This window comes from Neophocaena asiaeorientalis, unplaced genomic scaffold (genome assembly GCF_003031525.2).
Source record: "Neophocaena asiaeorientalis asiaeorientalis breed wild unplaced genomic scaffold, Neophocaena_asiaeorientalis_V1.1 scaffold221, whole genome shotgun sequence".
Lineage (NCBI taxonomy): Eukaryota > Metazoa > Chordata > Mammalia > Artiodactyla > Phocoenidae > Neophocaena > Neophocaena asiaeorientalis.
In genome coordinates, this window is record NW_020173766.1 from 1246700 (window position 1) to 1266976 (window position 20277).

General features: G+C 57.8%; 2 protein-coding genes across 4 annotated transcripts in view; one reads left to right on the top strand and one right to left on the bottom strand.

Annotated features, from left to right (window-relative positions):
- PTPN23 (protein tyrosine phosphatase non-receptor type 23) overlaps window positions 1-2305 on the top strand; it is a 37141-nt gene extending 34836 nt beyond the window's left edge. The window contains 6 exon segments of the mRNA XM_024751470.1: window positions 1-649; window positions 726-910; window positions 1004-1108; window positions 1184-1322; window positions 1410-1523; window positions 1604-2305. The exon segment at window positions 1-649 is cut by the window's left edge and continues 28 nt beyond it. Coding sequence (XP_024607238.1) covers window positions 1-649; window positions 726-910; window positions 1004-1108; window positions 1184-1322; window positions 1410-1523; window positions 1604-2083 — 1672 coding nt within the window. The 3' untranslated portion in view covers window positions 2084-2305.
- A 323-nt stretch (window positions 2306-2628) lies between these two features.
- The window catches only part of SCAP (SREBF chaperone), a 38690-nt gene continuing 21041 nt past the window's right edge, over window positions 2629-20277 (bottom strand). Inside the window, exons 3-22 of one of the 3 annotated variants that reach the window (XM_024751474.1) lie at window positions 16381-16538; window positions 15345-15565; window positions 15054-15159; window positions 14074-14246; window positions 13550-13676; window positions 12014-12126; window positions 10898-10992; window positions 9184-9282; window positions 8804-9022; window positions 7703-8079; window positions 6968-7156; window positions 6681-6882; window positions 6477-6592; window positions 5869-6391; window positions 5705-5790; window positions 4038-4120; window positions 3765-3931; window positions 3503-3583; window positions 3107-3313; window positions 2629-3024 (exon numbers count right to left, since the gene is read on the bottom strand). In XM_024751474.1, coding sequence (XP_024607242.1) covers window positions 2779-3024; window positions 3107-3313; window positions 3503-3583; window positions 3765-3931; window positions 4038-4120; window positions 5705-5790; window positions 5869-6391; window positions 6477-6592; window positions 6681-6882; window positions 6968-7156; window positions 7703-8079; window positions 8804-9022; window positions 9184-9282; window positions 10898-10992; window positions 12014-12126; window positions 13550-13676; window positions 14074-14246; window positions 15054-15159; window positions 15345-15565; window positions 16381-16538 — 3588 coding nt within the window. In that variant the 3' untranslated portion in view covers window positions 2629-2778. Of the gene's footprint in view, window positions 3025-3106; window positions 3314-3502; window positions 3584-3764; window positions 3932-4037; window positions 4121-5704; window positions 6395-6476; window positions 6593-6680; window positions 6883-6967; window positions 7157-7702; window positions 8080-8803; window positions 9023-9183; window positions 9283-10897; window positions 10993-12013; window positions 12127-13549; window positions 13677-14073; window positions 14247-15053; window positions 15160-15344; window positions 15566-16380; window positions 16539-20277 lie in introns of all 3 variants that reach the window. The other 2 variants (XM_024751473.1, XM_024751472.1) reach the window with 2 other exon arrangements.

Here is a 20277-nt window from a genome sequence, read left to right on the forward strand (position 1 = left end):
CACTCCCCACCTGGTGCCTTCACCTGCCCCATCACCGGGGCCCGGCCCCGCCCCTCCTCGGCCCCCTGCAGCAGAGCCAGCCGTGTGTCTGTGCCGAGGTGCTGCGAGTGCAGATCTGCTCTCCTCCAGCCCTGAGAGTCAGCATGGAGGCGCTCAGCCTCCTGGGGGTGGGCAGCCCCTGCTGCAGCCTACTAAGGTGGATGCGGCTGAGGGCCGGCGGCCACAGGCCCTGCGGCTGATCGAGCAGGACCCCTATGAGCACCCGGAGAGGCTGCAGCAGTTGCAGCAGGAGCTGGAGGCCTTTCGGGGCCAGCTGGGCGATGCGGGGGCTCTGGACGCTATCTGGCGGGAGCTACAAGACGCACAGGAGCACGATGCCCGTGGCCGTTCCATCGCCATCGCCCGCTGCTACTCACTGAAGAACCGGCACCAGGATGTCATGCCCTACGACAGCAACCGTGTGGTGCTGCGCTCGGGCAAGGACGACTACATCAACGCCAGCCGCGTGGAGGGGCTCTCACCGTACTGCCCACCTTTGGTGGCCACCCAGGCCCCCCTGCCTGGCACATCTGCCGACTTCTGGCTCATGGTGCATGAGCAGAAAGTGTCAGTCATTGTCATGCTCGTGTCCGAGGCCGAGGTGGAAAAGGTGAGAGGGAGAGGTTGGGTGGGTGCCCAGCAGGGAAACTGGAAAACCAGCCCTAACTGCCCTGTTTGTCCTTCAGCAAAAGGTGGCTCGCTACTTCCCTACCGAGAGGGGCCAGCCCATGGTGCACGGTGCCCTGAGCTTGGCCCTGAGCAGTGTTCGCACCACCGAGACCCATGTGGAGCGGGTGCTGAGCCTGCAGTTCCGGGACCAGAGCCTCAAGCGCTCGCTCGTGCACCTCCACTTCCCCACATGGCCAGAGTTGTGCGTCTGCTGCCCTGGGCGGTGGTTGGGGGGCTGGGAGGGTGGTGCGGCCTTGGAGCAGGTCTGACTCAGAGACGCCGCCCCACCCTGCAGAGGCCTGCCGGACAGCCCCGGCAACCTGCTGCACTTCATCCAGGAGGTGCACGCTCATTACCTGCATCAGCGCCCCCTGCACACGCCTGTCGTCGTCCACTGCAGGTAGGTGTGGGTAGCTCCCGAGCGGCCCTCCTCTGGGGGCTCCTGGGCTGGCCTCACAGCCCCTTCCTGCTGCAGCTCCGGGGTGGGCCGCACAGGAGCCTTCGCGCTGCTCTACGCGGCTGTGCAGGAGGTGGAGGCTGGAAGTGGGATCCCTGAGCTGCCTCGGCTGGTGCGGCGCATGCGGCAGCAGAGGAAACACATGCTGCAGGAGAAGGTGAGGGCCCAGGCGGGAGCTGGGATGGGCCCTCCATCCTGGGTGACGGGCCCTGCCCAGCTGACCGGGCCCAATGCGCCCCTGCAGCTGCATCTCAGGTTCTGCCATGAGGCGGTGGTGAAACACGTGGAGCAGGTCCTGCAGCGCCACGGCATGCCCCTTCCGTGCAAGCCCTCGGCTGGCACCAGTGTCACCCAGAAGGTGAGGGAGGGAGCCCCTGGGGGCTGCTGGGACTGACACTGCCTCGTGGACTCCATCTTCACCCACTCTCCTCTCCTCAGAATCACCTTCCTCAGGACTCCCAGGACCTGGTTCTCGGTGGGGATGTGCCCATCAGCTCCATCCAGGCCACTATCGCCAAGCTCAGCATCCGGCCTCCCGGGGGCTTGGATTTCCCGGCTGCCGGCCTGCCAGGCCCTGTAGAGCCCCCAGGCCTGCCGCCACCCAGCCTCCCAGAGTCCACCCAGCTCCCATCCTCCTCCCCACCCCCTCTCTCTTCACCCCTGCCTGAGGCCCCTCCGCCTGAGGAGGAGCAGCCAGTACCTGAGGTCCCCAGCCTGGGGCCCCCCTCCTCCTCCCTGGAGCTGCTGGCCTCCCTAACTCCTGAGGCCTTCTCTCTGGACAGCTCCTTGAGAGGAAAGCAGCGGATGAGCAAGCAGAACTTTCTGCAGGCCCATAACGGGCAGGGTCTGCGGGCTGCCCGGCCCACTGATGACCCCCTCAGCCTTCTGGATCCACTCTGGACACTCAACAAGACCTGAACAGGGTTTGCCTGCCTTGCACTACGTTGTCTCCCATGCCAGTCTGCCCCTCTTGAGATGGGGCCTAGTCTTACTCCCATTCCTGCTGCCTTCAGCCCTGCCTGGCCCAGCCCACAGCTCTACAGGGTAGAGATGCATCACGGGTCTTGGGTCAGGTTCTGCTCCTTTGTGGGACCTGACATTTTCAGCTCTTTGCTGTGGAATAAACAAACCTGTTCTGTGGCCAGTGTCTCTGCTCAGCGCTGCTCCCCGGGAGGTGGGGGGCTGGGCCCCAGCAGCACCACCTTTAGCGAGTGTGGAGGTGGAGGGGGCCACCTTGGTTTCCACACCTCTGAAGTGGTTAGGCAAGATGGCCTCTAGAGCTGGCTTGCTAAACTTCCCCAGCCTGTAAACTCTTCCTCTGACCTGTATGGCTTCTGGCAGGAGCTGCTCTGAGCTGAGAAAGGTCTAACCAAGTGCTGCACTTTAGGCACCGGGAGGGTGTAAATGACGCCAGAGCTCATCCAGGGGAAGACGCAAGTGGCTCACAAAGCCCTTGGCTGATGTGATTTTTAAAAAAATGTTTAATATTACAGTCACGAGGCAGGACAGGACAGTTCAGAGGCAGCTTCCCAAAGATTCAGCTCTTTCCCCAGTCCAGGTCCAGCACATTGCCCCACAGAGCACCCCAGCCAGACGGGCAGGGAGGCCCACCCTCAGTCCAGCTTCTCCAGCACAGAGGGCACGTATACTAGGCTGAGCTCGCTGCCAAAGTTGCAGACAATGGCAGCATTGTCCAGCACCAGGATCTGGCGGGCCGGCTGGGCCTCACTGTTCTTCCCCAGGTAGACTGTCTGTAACAGGTCCCCGTAGTTTAGGTCCCAAAAGGAAACACAGCCCTGGCCGCCGGTCACCAGCAGGTTGTCTGAGATGACACCCAAGCTTGCACCACAGCCCAGGTCCTGGAGGCAAGGACAGGACAGGCTCGGTGTCTTGAATCCTTCCCTAAAATACCGAGAATCCCGTGGCCCCGCACATGCCTACCTGCTGAATGGAGTAGAGCCTGATGCCTGTGCTGCGGTCCCAGATGCTGATGAGGTCATCTAGGCCACTACTGATGACACAGGAGGTGGTACAGGTGAGGGAGGTGACATCCCCACGGTGAGCGAACATGTGGCTGACCCGGCTGCCAGTCAGCACATCCCACAGGCAGATGGCCCCATCTTGTCCTCCACTGGCCAGCACCATGGTCTAAGGGAACAGGCACAGGAGAGCTGGTCACTGTGGTGAAACACCTCTGTCCACAAGGGTGGCTTAGTGCCCTGGTGGGTGGGAGCCCTCACTCTGCTTCACAGAGGCCCTTGGGGACCAGCTCCCAGGAGTCAGAAACAAGGGCTATGGGCCTGGCTTGGTACCCCGCACCCCACCCACGGCCCTCACCTGGTCAATGTACACAGTCGTGATGGCCCCTGAGTGGCCTTGCAGGGTGAAGAGGCAGCACGAGTCCTCCAGACGGTACACCTGGGGCAGGAACAGGTAGCAGATTCTGGTCTCTCTGGGATTTTCCAAATCACACTTTGGCCAGGAATTCCCTTTCACAGTTCATCCAGGACACCTCCAGCCACTCCCTGACTGACCCCATGTGCTCCCCACCCCCTGTGCTGGGCCACCCCAGTGCCCAAGAGATGGTGCCAACACTTACTCTCAGTGTGTGGTCCTGGCTCCCAGTCACGAGGCGCCCGGCAGCTGCCTTCAGGGCTGTGATGGGCTTCTGGTGTGCACAGGGCACCGTGTGGGTCAGGTGACAAGCCACTGCATCACTGCTGCTGTACATAGGGGATGTGGGGGAACTGCCCCGCCCCGGGGCCCCTGGGGATAACAGGCCAAGTGAGGGATCTCCGAGAAGACACCCTGCAGGCAGCCCCTCTGCTCCACCCACCAGGTGCAGACACCAGCCCAGCCCAGGTCCCCTGACCTCGGAACTGCAAGGGGCTGAGGGCAGTGTGCGTCTCCAAGGAGAAGAAATCAAGGGAACCGTTGAGCCGGGCAGCCACAATCCTGGAAGAGAAGAGCGGCTGTCAGGTGGCTCTCCCTCAGAGCCCCCAGCTTTGGGGCTGAGCACCGCGGGCCCTTGACAGGACCGTCCCACTGGCTCTGGGAACAGTGGAGCCATGAGGGACTGTGGCCAAGAGGGAAGCACAGGTGCTGGGGACCAGGTTGCAACTCCAATTATTAACCTCTGTGCCTCAGAGTCTTCATCTGTGAAATGGGAACAACTGTACCCACCTCACAGCGTGGTCATGAGGCGTAAATGAGCTAGTGTGTGTAAAGTGGTACCTGGGGAACATCATGTAAGACTGGAAATTAAAAACAAACAACGGGTATGGGCAGTCCCCCTCCACAGCCTGGAGCTAAAGGAAAGGCTTCAGGGGAGGAGAAATAGGACGTAAGGTGGGGCCCCTATGTTTTAGAGCCACAGAAGGTGTTGCTGTCTCCATCATAGAAAAGCAGCTTCGACCCAAGCACCACCTGCTCCATTTCCTTTTTCCACAAAGAAATAAAGATTATTCTCCACTGCCCCTGATTCCTAGGCACAGGATGATGGGCAGAGATGGAGACATTTGCCCTGTGGCCCCAAAGCTTTGAAGTGAGTGGGGTTCCAAATCTTACTCCAGCAAAGGGCAATGCACATCTTCACCTCTGCCCATAATCTGAAGGATCTATGGCAGAGATGGGGAAGGCACAGCACAGGGGTGGAGGGAGAGACCATGGAACTTTGTGGGTTGAGCTGAGATATGTGGGCTTTCCCAAAAAAAAAAAAAAAAAAAAAAAAAAAGGGGGGGAAAATTTCCTAGAAACAGCAGGGGAGAATTTCCAAGCGTGGAGAACCCAGTGAACTTGGCCAGACTGCAGGGTAGGATGTGAGCTAAATAAGCCCTGAGCAAGAAGCCTGGCAATGGCAGGAATGACAGCAGCAGCCAACAGAAACTGAGAGGTAAGAGCAAGGGGTATCCCCACCCCGAGAAAATGAGGCTCCAGCTTTAGCTTAGACGGTGGGGCCACAAACGGTCAGGGACCCTGCAAGGAAGAGCCAGCATGGGTCAGGCAGGTGAAGCGTTCAGCAAAGGCACCTAGTCATGGGTGAGGCCCAGGTTTCTCAGCCCAGAGGTGGAAGCTCAAGCCTGAGAAGCCAGGAATCCTCCTCTCCCAGGGAGTGTGTGATCGAGCCCCGGGAACACCCAGCCAACAGCCGTGCTGAGGAGGGAGGCGAGGACAGTGTCCAGCATCAAAGGGGAAGAAAAGACGGTTCTTCTGAAAATGCATTTTTCTGGAACTGAAAACCCAAGATACCTAGAAAGGTCAGTATTGACAGGCTACCTAGAGCAACTCTGACTTCAGAAGGGTGAGGAGAACTGCTCACTCTCCATGTGCCAGGCCCTATTCTAAGTGCTTCCTACCTGTTAACTCTTGGAGCTGTCACCCTCCCACTGAGGTGGACTACCTGCTGTTCACAGGTGTGGGGCTTGGCACCGAGTAGGGAAGTCAAGTAACACACCAGTGAAGGGGAAGCAGGGCTCAAGCCTCACTGTGCTGGGCTGGGCTGTCTAGGGTTGAGGCAGGCGTCCTAGCCAGCACTCGCACCTTTTGTCCAGGAAGACGAGGGCCGTGATGCCCGAGGAGACCTCCTCGCTGCTGCAGCGCAGAGTGCCCTCGATGGCGTCCCACACCTGCAGGCCCAGAGGCTGTGAGCACCTGCGAGCTAGGAGGGCCCACAAACCCCCTGCACAGACGTCCCCTCTGCCCACCTCCAGCCGGCCACTGCTCCGCCCCACCACGATGAGGCTGCCCTGCAGCTCCAGGCTCCAGATGGAGCCATCTGCGCTGGGGGCCCAGGCGAGGGAAGGGGAGCCCTTCTCGGGAGGAAAGCCCCCCTCGTCCTCAGGGGCCTGGGGCAGCGTGGGCCCGGGCGAGGGTGGGCGCAGGGCTGGTGTGTGGACGGGAGCCATTCCCTCCTCCTGGTACAGTCGCTGCACCAGGTGGCTGAAGTCATAGCCTGGGGAGGCCTGAGCACGGCGGCAGCCCGCCCGGTACCGGGGCTCGGGCTGAGCGGGCTCTAGGAGCTGTGGCTGCGCTGAGAAGTTGGTGTCGATCAAGCAGGTGAGGTCCGGCTGGTCCCCGAAGAGGGAAGTTGGCGGAGGGCCCCGGGGACGATGCCGTAGTGGAGGACTGTCCCCAGGCTCCTCTGGGCCACCCTTCCCACCGTCCGACAGCCGTTCCCAGCTCTCCTGAGCCTCCAACACGCTGCCAACACCACTGTCCTGGCGCTGCCTGCTGGGAGGTGGGGAGGGTGGGGTGAGGACAGTGGGGCACAGATGCAGGGCAGGGCATGGGTGGGAGGTGGGGGGGTACCTACCCCGGGTGTGGGATGCGAGTGAGGCAGTCTCCAGTCTGCGCGTCCCACACACACACGTGGCCTGCCAGGCAACAGCTCACCAGCAGCATCCCGTCACTGGCCAGACACTCGATGTCCTGCGGGAGCACAGCATGGACATGGGCACGGGCGCTGGTGTCTGTGCGGCCCAGGCCTCAGGCGCCCCCAGCTCCCGCCCGCGCTCACCATGAGGTGCCCGCGCAGCACCAGGGGCACAATCTCTGTCTCGGGTGGCGCGTAGCCGTAGTCATCGCAGGGCAGCTCCCCACGCCGCCGCCGCCCGGGCCCCGAGCCGGGTTGCCCGTAGTTGCGAGGGCAGAGCACGCGGTATAGGCAGAGCAGCAGCAGCACGAGGACGATGCCCGAGGCCAAGCCGAGTGCTGCCACCCTGCACCGGGCGGAGCCTGGTGAGGCGTGCCCCATCCCCCCCCACCCCGTCCCTGCCGGCTGCCCCCCTCCCTCGTGGGCCTTACTTGTACAGGGTGATGTCTCTGTGCGCCTGCGCCGTGCCTGGCCCCTTGGGGCCGGCCTCCCAGAGCCCACCCTGCCCAGGCCGCGGCGGGGGCCAGGCACTGCGGCCGTCCTGAGGGTGCCGCCCCTCCAGGGCCTCCCTCGGGTTCAGGCGGAGCGTGACTGGGATGACAGGCAGCAGGCTGATGTACCTGGGGCCGGGCAGCGGGCAGCCTCAGCAGAGATGCCCTCGGAAGGGACCCCCCCCTCCTGCTGCTGCCCCAGTCCCCCTCTCTGCTCTTCATACGGGACTCAGCTCAACCTGCCAGGCTCCAAGAACACCCTCTCAGGGCAGTCTTCCCAGCATGGGCTGGGGCAGCAGAGGTAACGTCCCTCCCCAGCTCAGCTCTGGCACCCCAACCTTGCTCTGTCACAGAAACCGGCAGCCAAGCCATCACTGCCATGTCTGTCACCCATTCTGGCTCAGAGTGGGTGGAAGTGAGTGAGGTGGATCTCATTCTGGCCAAGTGGCTGACAGCAACCTATGACTCCCCAGAGCAGGGCCCCGGGCTACTCTTAGGTTGTGGATGCTTGGAGCCCTGGCTCCTACTTCACAACCTTAGGGGTGTTTATTTGAAAGGAAATGCAGAATTCAAACCAGAGGGTCTCCCTCCTAAAGGGAAGGGATGCTCTGGGGACAGTGAGCTGACATCACCAGGTCCCCACGGGGAGGTGGAACCTGGCACAGCCCAACTCACCTCTTGGCCAGTGTGATGTTGTAGTAGCTGAAGAGCGTTGGCCAGTGGCGGAAGGACAACTTCCTCCAAAGTTCCTCATCCTCAGTCCCCCAGGTTACCTCTGGGGCTGGGCTATCATGGATGCCCTCAGCTGGAGCCCCAGGCTCGGGCAGCTCCCCTGGCAATGTCTGGTTCTCGGGTAACTTAGAGGCACCAGGTGGGAAGATGGAGAAGGCGGGGTCCGGGTGGCTGGCAGGCAGCACACCACTAGGCACAGGCATGGAAGCCAGGGCGCCCTCGCCCAGAGGGCTCTGCTCTGTCACCTGGGCAGTGAGGTATGTGCGCAGCCCTGCTGGGTCTGTGTACACCAGGATGCCAATCCAGACAACGGTGCCAGCCTGCAGTGGGACATCGGGTGCTCAGCAGGACCTCTGGGAGGAACGGACAGCCCCAACCTGTCCTACCCTCCTGCCTTCCCAAGTCCTCCCACTATGACTGAGGGCCAACTGCCCCCAGAGGGACCTAGTTCCCTTTCCATGGTCGGGGTTTGGGACTCCTGGCCTGGAAACAGAGGTGCACCCTTAGGTTTGTTACAGAACTTTCCCATCTCCAAACCCCATCTCAGCTTGGGCCAGAAAGCTGCTACTTTTCCCATGGTCAGCATGGCCAGAGGGACCAGCTGCATGACCTGCTCCATGGACACCAAGGGTCCTAGTCCTCAGAGGGCCTCAGCCTTGCTGCCGTCTCACTTCAACTCCTTAGGAGAGGCCCACTGACCAGAGGCCAGCCCTGCTCCTTCTCCCCTCTGCCCAGCCCAGCATTTTCTGATGCCTGCACAGTGAACCCTGACTCAGGCAACCACGGTGGCTCTATCCCAGAGCACCCCGTCCTGGGTCACCCTGGGGAGATGACTCCTCTCCCTGACAACCTCGGCTACCTCTCCAAAGATAGGCTTATCACCCCAGAAATCACCAGGGTCTGGGCAGGAGGGCAGAGTGGGTGGCTTCCCAAAGCCAGGCTTCAAGAGGCCATGAAGGCCTGAGGGGCACCCCCCACCTCCAAGGCAAATGCAAAATGCAAGACGGACTTGAGCGCTAGCCCTCGGGCAGGGGTGGCAGGTACCATGATGAGGCGCTGTGCCAGGCGGGTTCGGGCCAGGAAGTAGACGACACGCAGCCTCTTGGGGAGCCGCAGGTTTCGGAAGGAGGACGGTTGCAGTGTGATGGTGTGGGGTGTGGACGGCCGCACAGCCAGCTGCCGCTCGAAGCGTGCTGGCCGCCCCGCCGGCTTAGCTGGGGGCAGGCAGGCCTCAGGAGGCAGCCGCTTGTTCAGGTCCGCTAGCTGTTGGGGGTGCAGTGGTCAGGGCCCAAAGCTGCTGTCCGGAGGCTGTCCGCAGGGGGCTGCTGCCCTGCCCGAGGCCTGCCCCTCTCTCACCCAGAGATCCCCTGAGCACAGCCAGGGATGCGGAGGAGGTGGGTGGGCAGGGCTCAGCCCAGTCCTACCTCCATCCGGCGAATGTCAATGGACAGGACAGTGGTGAAAAACAACATCTGAAGGAAGAAGTCAGACACCAGGCCCACGACGGCAAAAAGACAGAACTCCTGGAATTAAGCAGATGAGGGGACAATGACCTCACGGCCCAGCACCCAGAGAACCAGTTCCGTGCCTGCAGGCACCTTGGAACCTGTAGGGCAGTTTCAGGCAAGGCACAGCAGAGAGAAAGGAAAGAGATGCTGGTAGTTCTAGAAATCTGGGAGCGGCCAAGGAGGATAATGCAGCAGCTCCCTCCCTCCCCACAAGGGGGCAGCAGAGACCTCCCCCCAACCCCCACACCTTTACCCAGAGAAGGCTGATGCCCGAACTTGGAGGTGAGGTGCCTTGACCCAACTTGGAAGGTTCTTTTTTTTTTTTGCTGTACGCGGGCCTCTCACTGCTGTGGCCCCTCCCGCCGCGGAGCACAGCCTCCGGACGCGCAGGGTCTGTGTACGGCCCAGCCGCTCCGTGGCATGTGGGATCCTCCCGGACCGGGGCACGAACCCGTGTCCCCTGCATCGGCAGGCGGACTCTCAACCACTGCGCCACCAGGGAAGCCCCAACTTGGAAAGTTCTGAGCCCCACCAGCCTGCTACCCAAAAAGCCCTCCCTGACTGAGCCCCTGGCCCTGCTCACGTGCCATGGACCAACACCTACCTAGAGCCCAGGCCTGGCCTGGTTTGGGGGCTCTCAGAAATATTCCTGGCCAGTGACCACACTGGACCAATGAAAGGAAGGGAAGAGCTCAGGGGGGAATTAATCCTGCCCTGAAACTGAAAAGGGGTGGTCTCTCTGCTCCCCAAGCCCTGTGGATAGATGGAGTTTTCTCAGATTTAAGTTTTTCTCCCCTGCCCTTGTTGCGACCTCTGGCACATCACCATGGCTTCTACTCAAATGTGGGGTGAAACGAAGGATGGAGCACATGATGGCACCGTGGTCATGTCAGCTCTAATGTCCCAAGGCTGCCCGCATCCTGCAGACGCCCTCTGGCAGGGGTGGGAGCCTGAGGCCCCTGTGGCCTCAGCTCATCCCCAAACCTCAGCAGGCCTGCATGCTGTGGGGGAAGGACAGGGAGGGGATGGCTCTTCACTCCCTTCACACAACTTGTCCTGGAACCGGCAGTAACAGTCTGGGCTTCTGACTCAGTGTGGGTTCACCCCCACCTCTGCTCACAGCCTCACAGCTGGGCCAGGGCTCTGGGCAATGGCCAGTGGCCCTCCCAGGGTGCAGGCCATGTGTTCAGAGGCTGCAGGGGTGGGTCAGGGCTCGGGTCAGGAAAGGCAGGAAGGGCCCGGTTCAGGGGCCCCAGCGTGTTCTGAGAACTGGGAAACGAGGTCTGACTGGACTGCACAGTGGGCAGCCAGCCTCTGCTGCACCCACCAAGCCCCCTCCTGCCACTTGGGTGAATGAGAGACAGGCAGCGAGGGGCAAGGACAGGGTCAAAGGCAGAGGCTGCCAGGCTGGGAGCTCAATCCCGTGGCCCATCCTCGGCTCACTGAGTCCTCCTCCTGAACCAGCTATGCCAGGACCACCCTGTGCACGGTACGGTGACAGCCATCTTGCCAGCAGAGGGCCCACCTCATAGGTGAGGGTGGCAGTGTAGAGGGGGTGTGCCCCGCACAGCTGGGGAAACAGCAGCTGGCTCCATGCTCACCTAAGCTACAGCCCTGGAGGGGGCCTTACCTGGATGGCAGGCACAAGGGTAAAGTAGCCAATGAGAATGATGCCCAGCTCTGTGGCCATGTTCTTCATGATGGACCAGCTCTCATTGCTTAGGCCTGCAGAGGATGACAACAGGACCATGGGGCCAGCACGTGACCGCTGTCCACTACGTGTCTGCACACAACCACATGGGGAGCCTTCTAAGGCAGCCATTCCACCAAAGCGCCCCAACCCTCAGGACCCTGCCAGTGCCCAGGCTCCAAGGTGCTGCTGTCACAGCTGCTGCAGGGAAGGAGGGTTTGGAGGGTCCAGGGGAGAGCTACAACCATCAGAGGAAGGGAGAAGCAGGGTGTGAGTTGAGCAAACCCAAGAGGAGAGCCAAGTGACCCCAAAGCTGGCACATCCAGCCTCACATGCTGTCCTCGTCGGGTGTGCATGGTCTGTCTGCACGTGGGAGAATGGCTCGAGAGACAGAGGAGGTCACTGTGTGCTACTACCTCAGCCCCTCCCTGGGCCCCAGACTATCACATAGTCTCATGTTTAAAGCTGAGCACCTAGTGGACAGCGGCCATTTCCCCTAGTCTCCTCAGAACCCTACATCTAGTGCAGAGCCTGGCCTCTCACAGAAGCTCACAGAGGTTTGCTGATTGAACAGCCTGCCCCCAGCCCTGCTCCCACAGATAGGGGGTGAGGAGGACGAGGAGGTGCAAGAGCTCAGACCTCCAGGCTCCTTTCTCGCTTTCGCCAGAACCCCAGATCCCCAGCTCCTGCCACGGAGGCCACAGGGGGCTTTCCTGACAGCTGTGGAGGCAGCGTCTCTGAGGTGACCAGCTTCAGGGGCCTGGGCCTCATGTGATGGAGTGAGGCAGAAGGAGAAAAGACCAGGTGCCAGCCTGACGAAGGGTCAAACATATAAGCCCCGCAGCAGAGTCTGGTTTACTTTCTGACTGACACATGAACCAGGACGAAGCACAGCCTGGTGACTCCACGGTTCCTCAGGGCTCATGCTAACAAGCTGCCATGTGACGCTGGAGGCCACAGCAAGGGAGGCTCCTGGGCTCCCTGTTTCCTCAGCCGGAAGAGGTAGCACAGCCCCCCTCCCCTGCCCTAGTGCACCCCGCACTCCCCACCTGTTACCTTGGGCGATGCGCAGCTTCACCTCGAGGTCCACCGGGGTGGAGACCACTGACTTGGTGAGCACCAACACGTTCTCGAGCCCAATGACCACCACAAGGTAGGGGAAAATTTCACTGGGGACAGAGAGGGAGAGGGTGAGCAGAGCGCTGAGGAGGGCCCCCGACACACAGCTGGTTCTCAACGGGTTTGGGTCCCGGGGGGCTGTGGGGTTGGCACCCTACAGTGGGGGCTGCTGAGCGACTCGCACAGCACAAGACTGACCCCCGTCCCAGAAGGGCCTCTGCACAGCTCTCAGCTTTCAGGCAGGCTTCAAAGCCGTGCGGGGAGAGAGCGACCACCCCCATCTCCATCCATTCAGCACGGCGGAGAGAGGCCCCTGGGCTGCCCAGCTGCCAGAGCACAGCTCTCGGGGCCTCCCCACACCAGACTTCCACATTGGCCAGAGACCACCCAGCCAAGTCATCAGGACTAAATGGAAGGGGGATGAGACCAGCCTAAAGCCCTACTCGCCTCTGTGGAGAAGCTGTGTTTGGAGACGAGCAATTGTTTCTAAAGAAAATTCTCCTAGCTCTCTGAGACCAGAGGCTCCCACTACCAGTAACGGTCTATGAGGGTAGTCTAGGCACAAAGAACACCAGCCGAGGCAAACCTCACTGGGGTCTCCACTGTAGAGCAGTAGAAGTGGGGGGCTCTGAGGGCAGAGCAGACAGCTCTGGCGGGAGGGGGTGTTTAGCACCATCACCTTTAGGAAAGGAAGCAGTTCTGTGAGCAAGGAAGGTAACAAAACACAAAATCACTGTTCCTGAGACCAGTCTGACAAGCCAAGGCAGGGCACAGGCCAACTGGCAGTACTAACGGACAGGCAGGTGGGGCCCAGCAGAGCTGAGGAGACTGAAGCCCGAGGACACACCCAGGGAAGGGTTTTCAGACCACGTTTCAGAGAGAAATGGCAGGGAAAGCAAACCGTGGAAAGGTGACAAATTAGAATGTGTTTATGTCCTATGTCTTTTAAAAAGCTCACTCTAACGTTACCTATTTTATTAGGCATTTAAATGTTTTAATAGTAAGAAAGGAAGAAATGTACCTTCTCTGTCACACCCATCTACGGCTTAAGCCATCAAGAAGCAATTTGCACGTGTATACATAATATACAAATACACACATACAAATCCATATACCCTATACACACACACAATACATACCCATATATATATATGCATAAACACACACATATGCATATATAAATATCTACCCCATATACACACACAGAAATATACACATGAACATACACACACACACATAACTATATATGTATTATATGTAAATATAGATATACTTTGTATATACATATGTATGAACACAAATCAGATAACTTAAAAGAGGAAAAAAATGTACCTCTTAAATGCCAAAATAACCATGTGAGAATACGGGGTAACAGCAAGTGTCCAGTGCAGGGCAGGCCAAGTGCCCAGAGGTGCAAGGTCCTCCGGCCTGCGGTCCCACCCTGCCACCCAGTGGAGCCTGCTCGGGACCTACCCGCCGTTGAGGGTGGGCGTCAGGCCGAAGAGTGTGCAGAGCCCCACCGACATGAGCAGCGAGCTAAGCACTGTGACCACGGCGGCCAGAGCCAGCCCCCACTTGGACTTGACCATGTCGATCTTGCCTGGAGGGCAGAGAGGGTACATCAGGATAGCATCTCCCCAGAGCCTGGCACACACAGGCCCTTCTAAACTGAGCTCCTAGGAGGGGAGCATGCCCTGACAGTTGAGGAAGGGAAGGCCCCGGTTTGACCAAAGAAGGTGTACACTTCCCAGTCGCAGGGGCATAGTGTGTCCTTTGGGAACCCTTACCCAAGATGGGACTTTTCTTGAGAAGTAAGAGGAGCCCTGGACCCACCCGAGCCCCTGAGACTCTGTGGGGGTGGTGAAGCCCCAGTTTTTGTAACCACCAAGCACGTTCTACATCTCTGCCTGGGCCACCTGCACAGGCAGGGAAGGGGGTGATCTGGAAATGCCCGTATTAGCTCAGACAAAGCCCCAGCCTCCTTGCCGTGGACCTACGCGTGGAGAAGTAGATGTAGGCAAACAAGATGATGTAGGTGGTCACAAGGGGGATGAGCTCAGCGATGCCAATCTCCTCCTTGAAGTGCACGTGGACCAGGCTCTCTGCCCGAAGGCTGCAGTTGGGGCTGGGGTGCAGGAGCATCAGGCGGGCCCGCAGGCTGCCCAGAAACCTGGTCATGGAGTGGGGTCGGGTAGATGGACTGTACCTCTTGGTCCAGGGGACAAAGACAATCCCTGAAAGGAAGGTCTGTCGGGGCTTCCCTCCTCCCCCTGTGTTGGAGGGAGCTTCTCTGTAGTGTCTAACCTTCCCTCCAGTCTCCAGGGTGGGGTGGGGGGGGGTTGGAAGAATTAAAACGTTGGCAAAGGTGTCTCAGGACCTCCCCCTCAGCACCCCATTCCCAACCGATCACCCCACTCCGACTGCCAAAGGCCCAGAACAGCCAATCAGCAGCATCCTACGGGCCCTTGCTGGGAGCTATCTGCAGCAGTCTTCTGGGAAGGTTCTGAGGTCACATGGGGCTCAGTAGTAACCAGCTGAGGACCCCTACCCTAGGCTCAAGAGAGACCACTGGAGGCACCAGGACACTGAATGTGCCAGCCCTGCCTTCGTCCCTATTCTTTTTTTTTTGGCCATGCAGTGCAGAATGCAGGATCTTAGTTCCCCGACCAGGGATCAAACCCATGCCACCCCCGCCCCTGGAATTGGGAGTGTGGAGTCTTAACCACTGGACCACCAGGGAAGTCCCAGCGTCCCTTATTCTTTTTTTTTTTTTATTCTTAACCAGCTGTCAGGTCATCCCACTCAAGTGTCAGCAGACAGCACCCTTCAGCCTAAGGGATATCAACATTTCTACAGGAGGCCTGAGAACTCCAAGTTCCCAGGGGGCATTCTGGACACTCTAACCAGAACAAGTACTAGTCAAAGCCTCCTGTCATTCCACAGCCCCGTCAGGAGCCCTGAGCGTTGATGGCCTTACTTGGCATCATAGTGCTGGAAGACCAGGGTGATGGTATACGAGACCAGCCTCTTCCTGGTGTAAAGGCTCACTCCGCTGTACTTTCCAGGGACACCGAACAGCAAGTCTGCAGACAGAACGCAGCAGGTGCTGACAAAGGAATGGCAGCTACTGTAGAGACACCAGGACCCCTCTCCACCCCCATCTTTGGAAACTAGGGGTAACCCCTGATCTGCCAGAGCAGCCATCAAAGAGGACGTGGTGACCAACAGGCCCTCTGGCGGGTTCTCAAGGAACCTGCCCTGGGGGTACCTTTGAGCGTGGCCGAGGTCTGCAGGGTTTTAGGTTCGTGCTGATGGATGGTTCCGATGATGTCAGGATCAGCATGGAAGTGTTCCCGGTCATTCTGCCAGAAGTTCCCAGGGGACAGCAGCAGGCATCCGTGCTCGGGTAGGAGGTTCCGGAGCTTCCTGAGGCCTGGCAGCAGGTCGGTCACCTGCAGGCATACCTCCTCCAGGCTCCTGGTCCCGGAGCTGTGTGGGAGACAGGACGAGGCACCTGCTGTGTCTGCTAGCACAGGATAGGCCCACTGTACTTACGAGGTCTCCTCCGTCATCAGGCTCCCAGATGCCTGGTATATCAAAGAGCCTGAGGACCAGGGCAGCAGGGGCGGTTCTTCCAGGTGGTCAACAACCAAACCATGTGGCTGTCTGACCTTCAAAGTGCATGTGGACCCCAAAAGCCCATCACCTCCGAGGAGAGGCAAGATCTGGGAGTGTGCACAGCCCCACTCACTAGAATACCTTGGCCAGTTCAGCAGGCAGAGGGGATAGGGTGAAAATCAAGGGCTTTGTCTTGTTCACCAAAATGCCTGTCAAAGCCCTCAGCTAACTAAAACCCAGCAGTGAGGCAGCTTACAAAGATAGCACACTCCAGAGAATCACTGGTGGGTGGGGATTTCAGAAGTGTACCCCCAGGGACAGCTTGCTTCTTGTCAGCATGGCCACCACCATGAGATTCACATCTCACAACCCCCAGGCAGTGGCCCTCTGGGTCAGGAGTCAAACAGACGTCAGCTTGTCACAGGGTTGGCCCAGGGGATACCTAGTCTGTCTGAGACCTGGCAACGAAGCTCAGGGCTCTACCTGTGCCATCTGCACAGGTCCAAGGGGAACACAGCCACAGTGGACCCACAAGCATGCTGAGAAAAGCAAAGCGAGCCCACCCACCTCTCTCTCACTTGTTCACCTTCCACAGAGCTGGCTGGCTCAATGGACTTACACTGAGGGCTGCTCCCTCCCTTCAATACAGAGCTGGATCAGGGAGGCTGCGGTCCAGGGAGGGATACCTGTCTCTCAGCACATGGTTCCGGATCTCCTCCACCAGCTGGAATGCCCGGGAAAGAGGTGAGCGGAACACATCTACTGCCAGGAGGTTCTTGTGCCAGGGAGATACTGAAGACTTCACAAATATCTGCTGGATATAAGCCACCGGGGCACCCACGTACTGCAGAAGAAATGGGGGAGGGTTAGAAAGGTCAGCTCAGCACAAGAGGGAGAAACATGGCCCGTACTCAGGAAGGATTTACTGAGCACCCACTACGGGCAAAGCAATGTGGGGCCAACAGGACAGGCCTTCAAAAATGAAGATGTCCAAAGGGACTTCTTACCACTTAATGGACCACTTTCCTACACATTTTCCAATAGAATAGGGGTTGCCAAACTATGGCCACAGGCCATAAATTGAGCCTGGCACCTGTTTTTCTAAATAAAGTTTTCCTGGAACACAGCCATACCCACCCCATTCTGCACTGTTCCGCTTTCATGCAACAATGAGAAGTGAGTGTTCACGACAGATGACATGACCCACAAAACCTAAACAAAACCTGTACTCTCTAGCCCTTGATGCAAAATGCCTGCTGACCCTGCAATAGGCCATAAGCTCCCCAAAGGGTGTAGCCTATCTTGCCGATCCTGGTTTGGCCACTTGCAGGTCACTGGTTTTTGAAGCTCAACAGACCCAGTTCTAAATCTCTACTCTCCAACTGTATGGCCTTGGAAATGTTTTTGACTTCTCTGGATTTTAACTTCCTCAGTGAAAGGGAGATAATGACATTCACCCTGCAGCATCACTACGGTCTGCGCACAAGCACACGCACGCGCGCACACACACAAACAGCGCATGCAGAGACTGAAGTGCCGATGGAAACACTAACAATAACAGATGTGGCACATCGTCTCACTGACCCCCAAAACAGTCCTATGAGAAGCAAAGTGACTCTCTAGGGTTTCAGGACTCAAGAAGGATGGTGTGAGGATGCAAACCCAGGTCTCCTCGTTGAACACACTTTTCTCACTAGAACCTGCCATCTATCCTTAAAGAGCTAATATGCACTTAAGTGACAAAAGTGACACACATGTAATAGGCGAGGAATGACTTCCAGCGACGGATGTGTCAAGGAGTACCCCCAAAACAAGGTACTGGACTAGCTGCAGCAGAGTTATGGCCGGAGAGGAGCTGACTGGAGGCACGAGGTGGGGAAGGGTTGGTGGAAGAGGGGCAGTGAGGGCCTCTGAGGAGCAGCCTGGACAGCATAGAGGAGTCCTGGCAGGTAATAACGGAACTCACAGCAAAAATGAGAGGTGGCCAGGATGACACCTGACTGAGCTGTCTGGATTTTAACCAGTTGACAAACAAAAGCTCCTGACTATCTCTGAGAGGGAGGGGCAACCTGACAAAGCAGTGCTCTGGAGACCCCCCTAAAGTTAGGCTGTCATCCACCCAGAGACAGGGATGGTGTGCCCACAGGCGTGAGGCACTGTGAAGAGCAGGCTGGAGGAGCCGGGCCTGGCCAAGGGACGAGGGGACTGTCTTGAAGCCCGTGCTGCAATCAGGAACTCTGAAGGGCAGGTGTGTAGATGAAAGGAAGCCCATCTAGCCACTCAGTGATGCCATACTCCAGGCTATGGCACGAGCAAGGGTTAAGATGCTGATCACACACAGCAAGTTAACATCTCCTGGGCCCCTGAGCCCCTGGGCGCAAAGGAACAACCCCAGGTATCCATCTGAGCCTTTGTGAAGTGTGTATTTATGGAAGGCTCTGGGGAGAGAAGTGCTCACCCACTTAGTCTTCTGCAGCAGACTCAGCCCACTAGAAGCTGCCAGGAGGTAGAGAGGTTCCTAGACAGAACTGACTGCCAAAGGTCCTGACCCAAACATCAGCTCATCGACTCAACACACTACACAGGCCTGAGTGTGGACGGAGCTGCCCAGAGACCCACAGCTCTACAAGGAGAGCGATACCCAGGGGATCATCCTCAAACTCTGTGAAGGACACAGCACATCACCCAGGTAGAGCTGGCACCGTGGAGCCTCCAGATCCAGGTCTGTTCCCACTGGACACAAGGCTGTGACTCCGCACGTACCATCTCCTCTGCCCATGGCCCTCATCATATACTCCACCCCCACCCTTAGGCCCACTGAGCCAGTGCAACTGAACCTCTGGTTTCCAGGCAGGACAGCTTCTTGGCCCTCCAGTCCAAATCCAGCCCCCTTCCCACCCAGGACCATCCAGGCCACCATTTCAACAAAGTAACAATGAACATACTTCAGAACCAGAGTTCTCGTTCCGGGCTCTAGGGATGGCTCCAGGAGTTCTATGAGCACCCTGCTTAACTCATATTTCTTCTCAAAAGTGTATCTATTATTATCGCTGTCATCATTTTTAGGGGAGAGGATCCATGGTTTTCATCAGATTTTCATAAGAATATGTAACCCCTATGCCCCAGACACCTCTTTTTCCTTTGACGTTCCACCAGCCCTGGGTAAAATCCACTGCTCATTTGTTTTCGTTCCTCAGCTGGTAAGCCTTACCAGACAAAAACCACGTAGAAGAGGGCCTACGGCACAGCCACGCTCTCCGGCCTTGGCTGGACCTCCCTCTGCTGGCCGGCTCTTATTCACCTCCCCGATTTCCAACTGAACTTTCCAAGCAGCTATTCCACATCTGTCCAGCTCTTTTCAAGATCTTGGGTCAGTCATTTAATATGACTGTGTCAAACTCATCGTCCAATATATGTACCCTCAAACTCCCTCTTCTGGGCATCAAAATTTTCTTATGGTGGTTTATTTACAGGCATGAGCCTAACTCTTGTCATTCACTATCTTAGTTTGGGTTCCCCCAGCAGCAGGCCCTTAGACAAGTAGTTTCCTTGGGAGGTGGAGGAAACACAGGGAGGGGAGTAGGTACAGGAGCAGCGAAGGGAAGGCAGCCCACAAAGGGTGTGCTACTGAGCAAGCATCCTCTGTGGATAACTGGATTTAGCTGAGTTATCCCACATAAAGGAAGACAGCTGAGGTTACATACCAACTCCTACAGTTACTGGTTGAGGGCTGCTCCTAGGGGGTGCGAATTCTCCAGCACCTCAGGCCTTCTGTACCAGAGATCCTTTGACAAATGAGATGTGGATACTGGTGGCTGGAAAGCAGGCAGGCACGAAAATGGTAGCAGGAGATGTGGGCAGGGCCTACCACTCACTGTGCTGGGCCCTATCATAATCCCTACTTGATACTCAAGTAAGAAACAGACATGGAAACAGAGACAACACGAGGTATCCTAAGTGGGTGATGGAGAAAGCGTAAGGGCCAGTGGAGTAAAGATGCCCCTGAGTACAGAGGGAGGAGTGCTCACTAGATGGAGGCTTCTAACATGGCCCCAGTAATCTCCACCTCCTGGCGCTCATGCCCAAGTATAATCCCCCTTGAGAGTGGGCTGGACCTAGTGACTTGCTTCTGACAAACAGAATATAGCGAAAGTGATGAGCTCTGATTTCTGAGATTAGGTTACAAAAGACTATGACCCTTAAGGCCATTATGCTAAGTGAAATAAACCAGGCACGAAAAGACAAATACCATATGATTCCACTTACATGAGGTACCTAAAGTTGTCAAATTCATAGTGTCAGAAAGCAGAATGGTGGTTAGCAGGGGCTGGGAAAGGGGGAATGCGGAGCTACTGTTTAATGGTGCAGAGTTTCTGTTTTACAAGATGAAGAGTTATGAAGATGGATGGTGGTAATGGCTGTACAATAATGTGAATGTATTTAATACCACTGAACAGCACACTTAAAAATGGTTAAGAGAGGGAATGCCCTGGTGGTCCTGTGGTTAGGACTCAGCACTTTCACTGCTGAGGCCAGGGTTCAATCTCTGGTCGGGGAACTAAGATCCCACAAGCCACATGGCA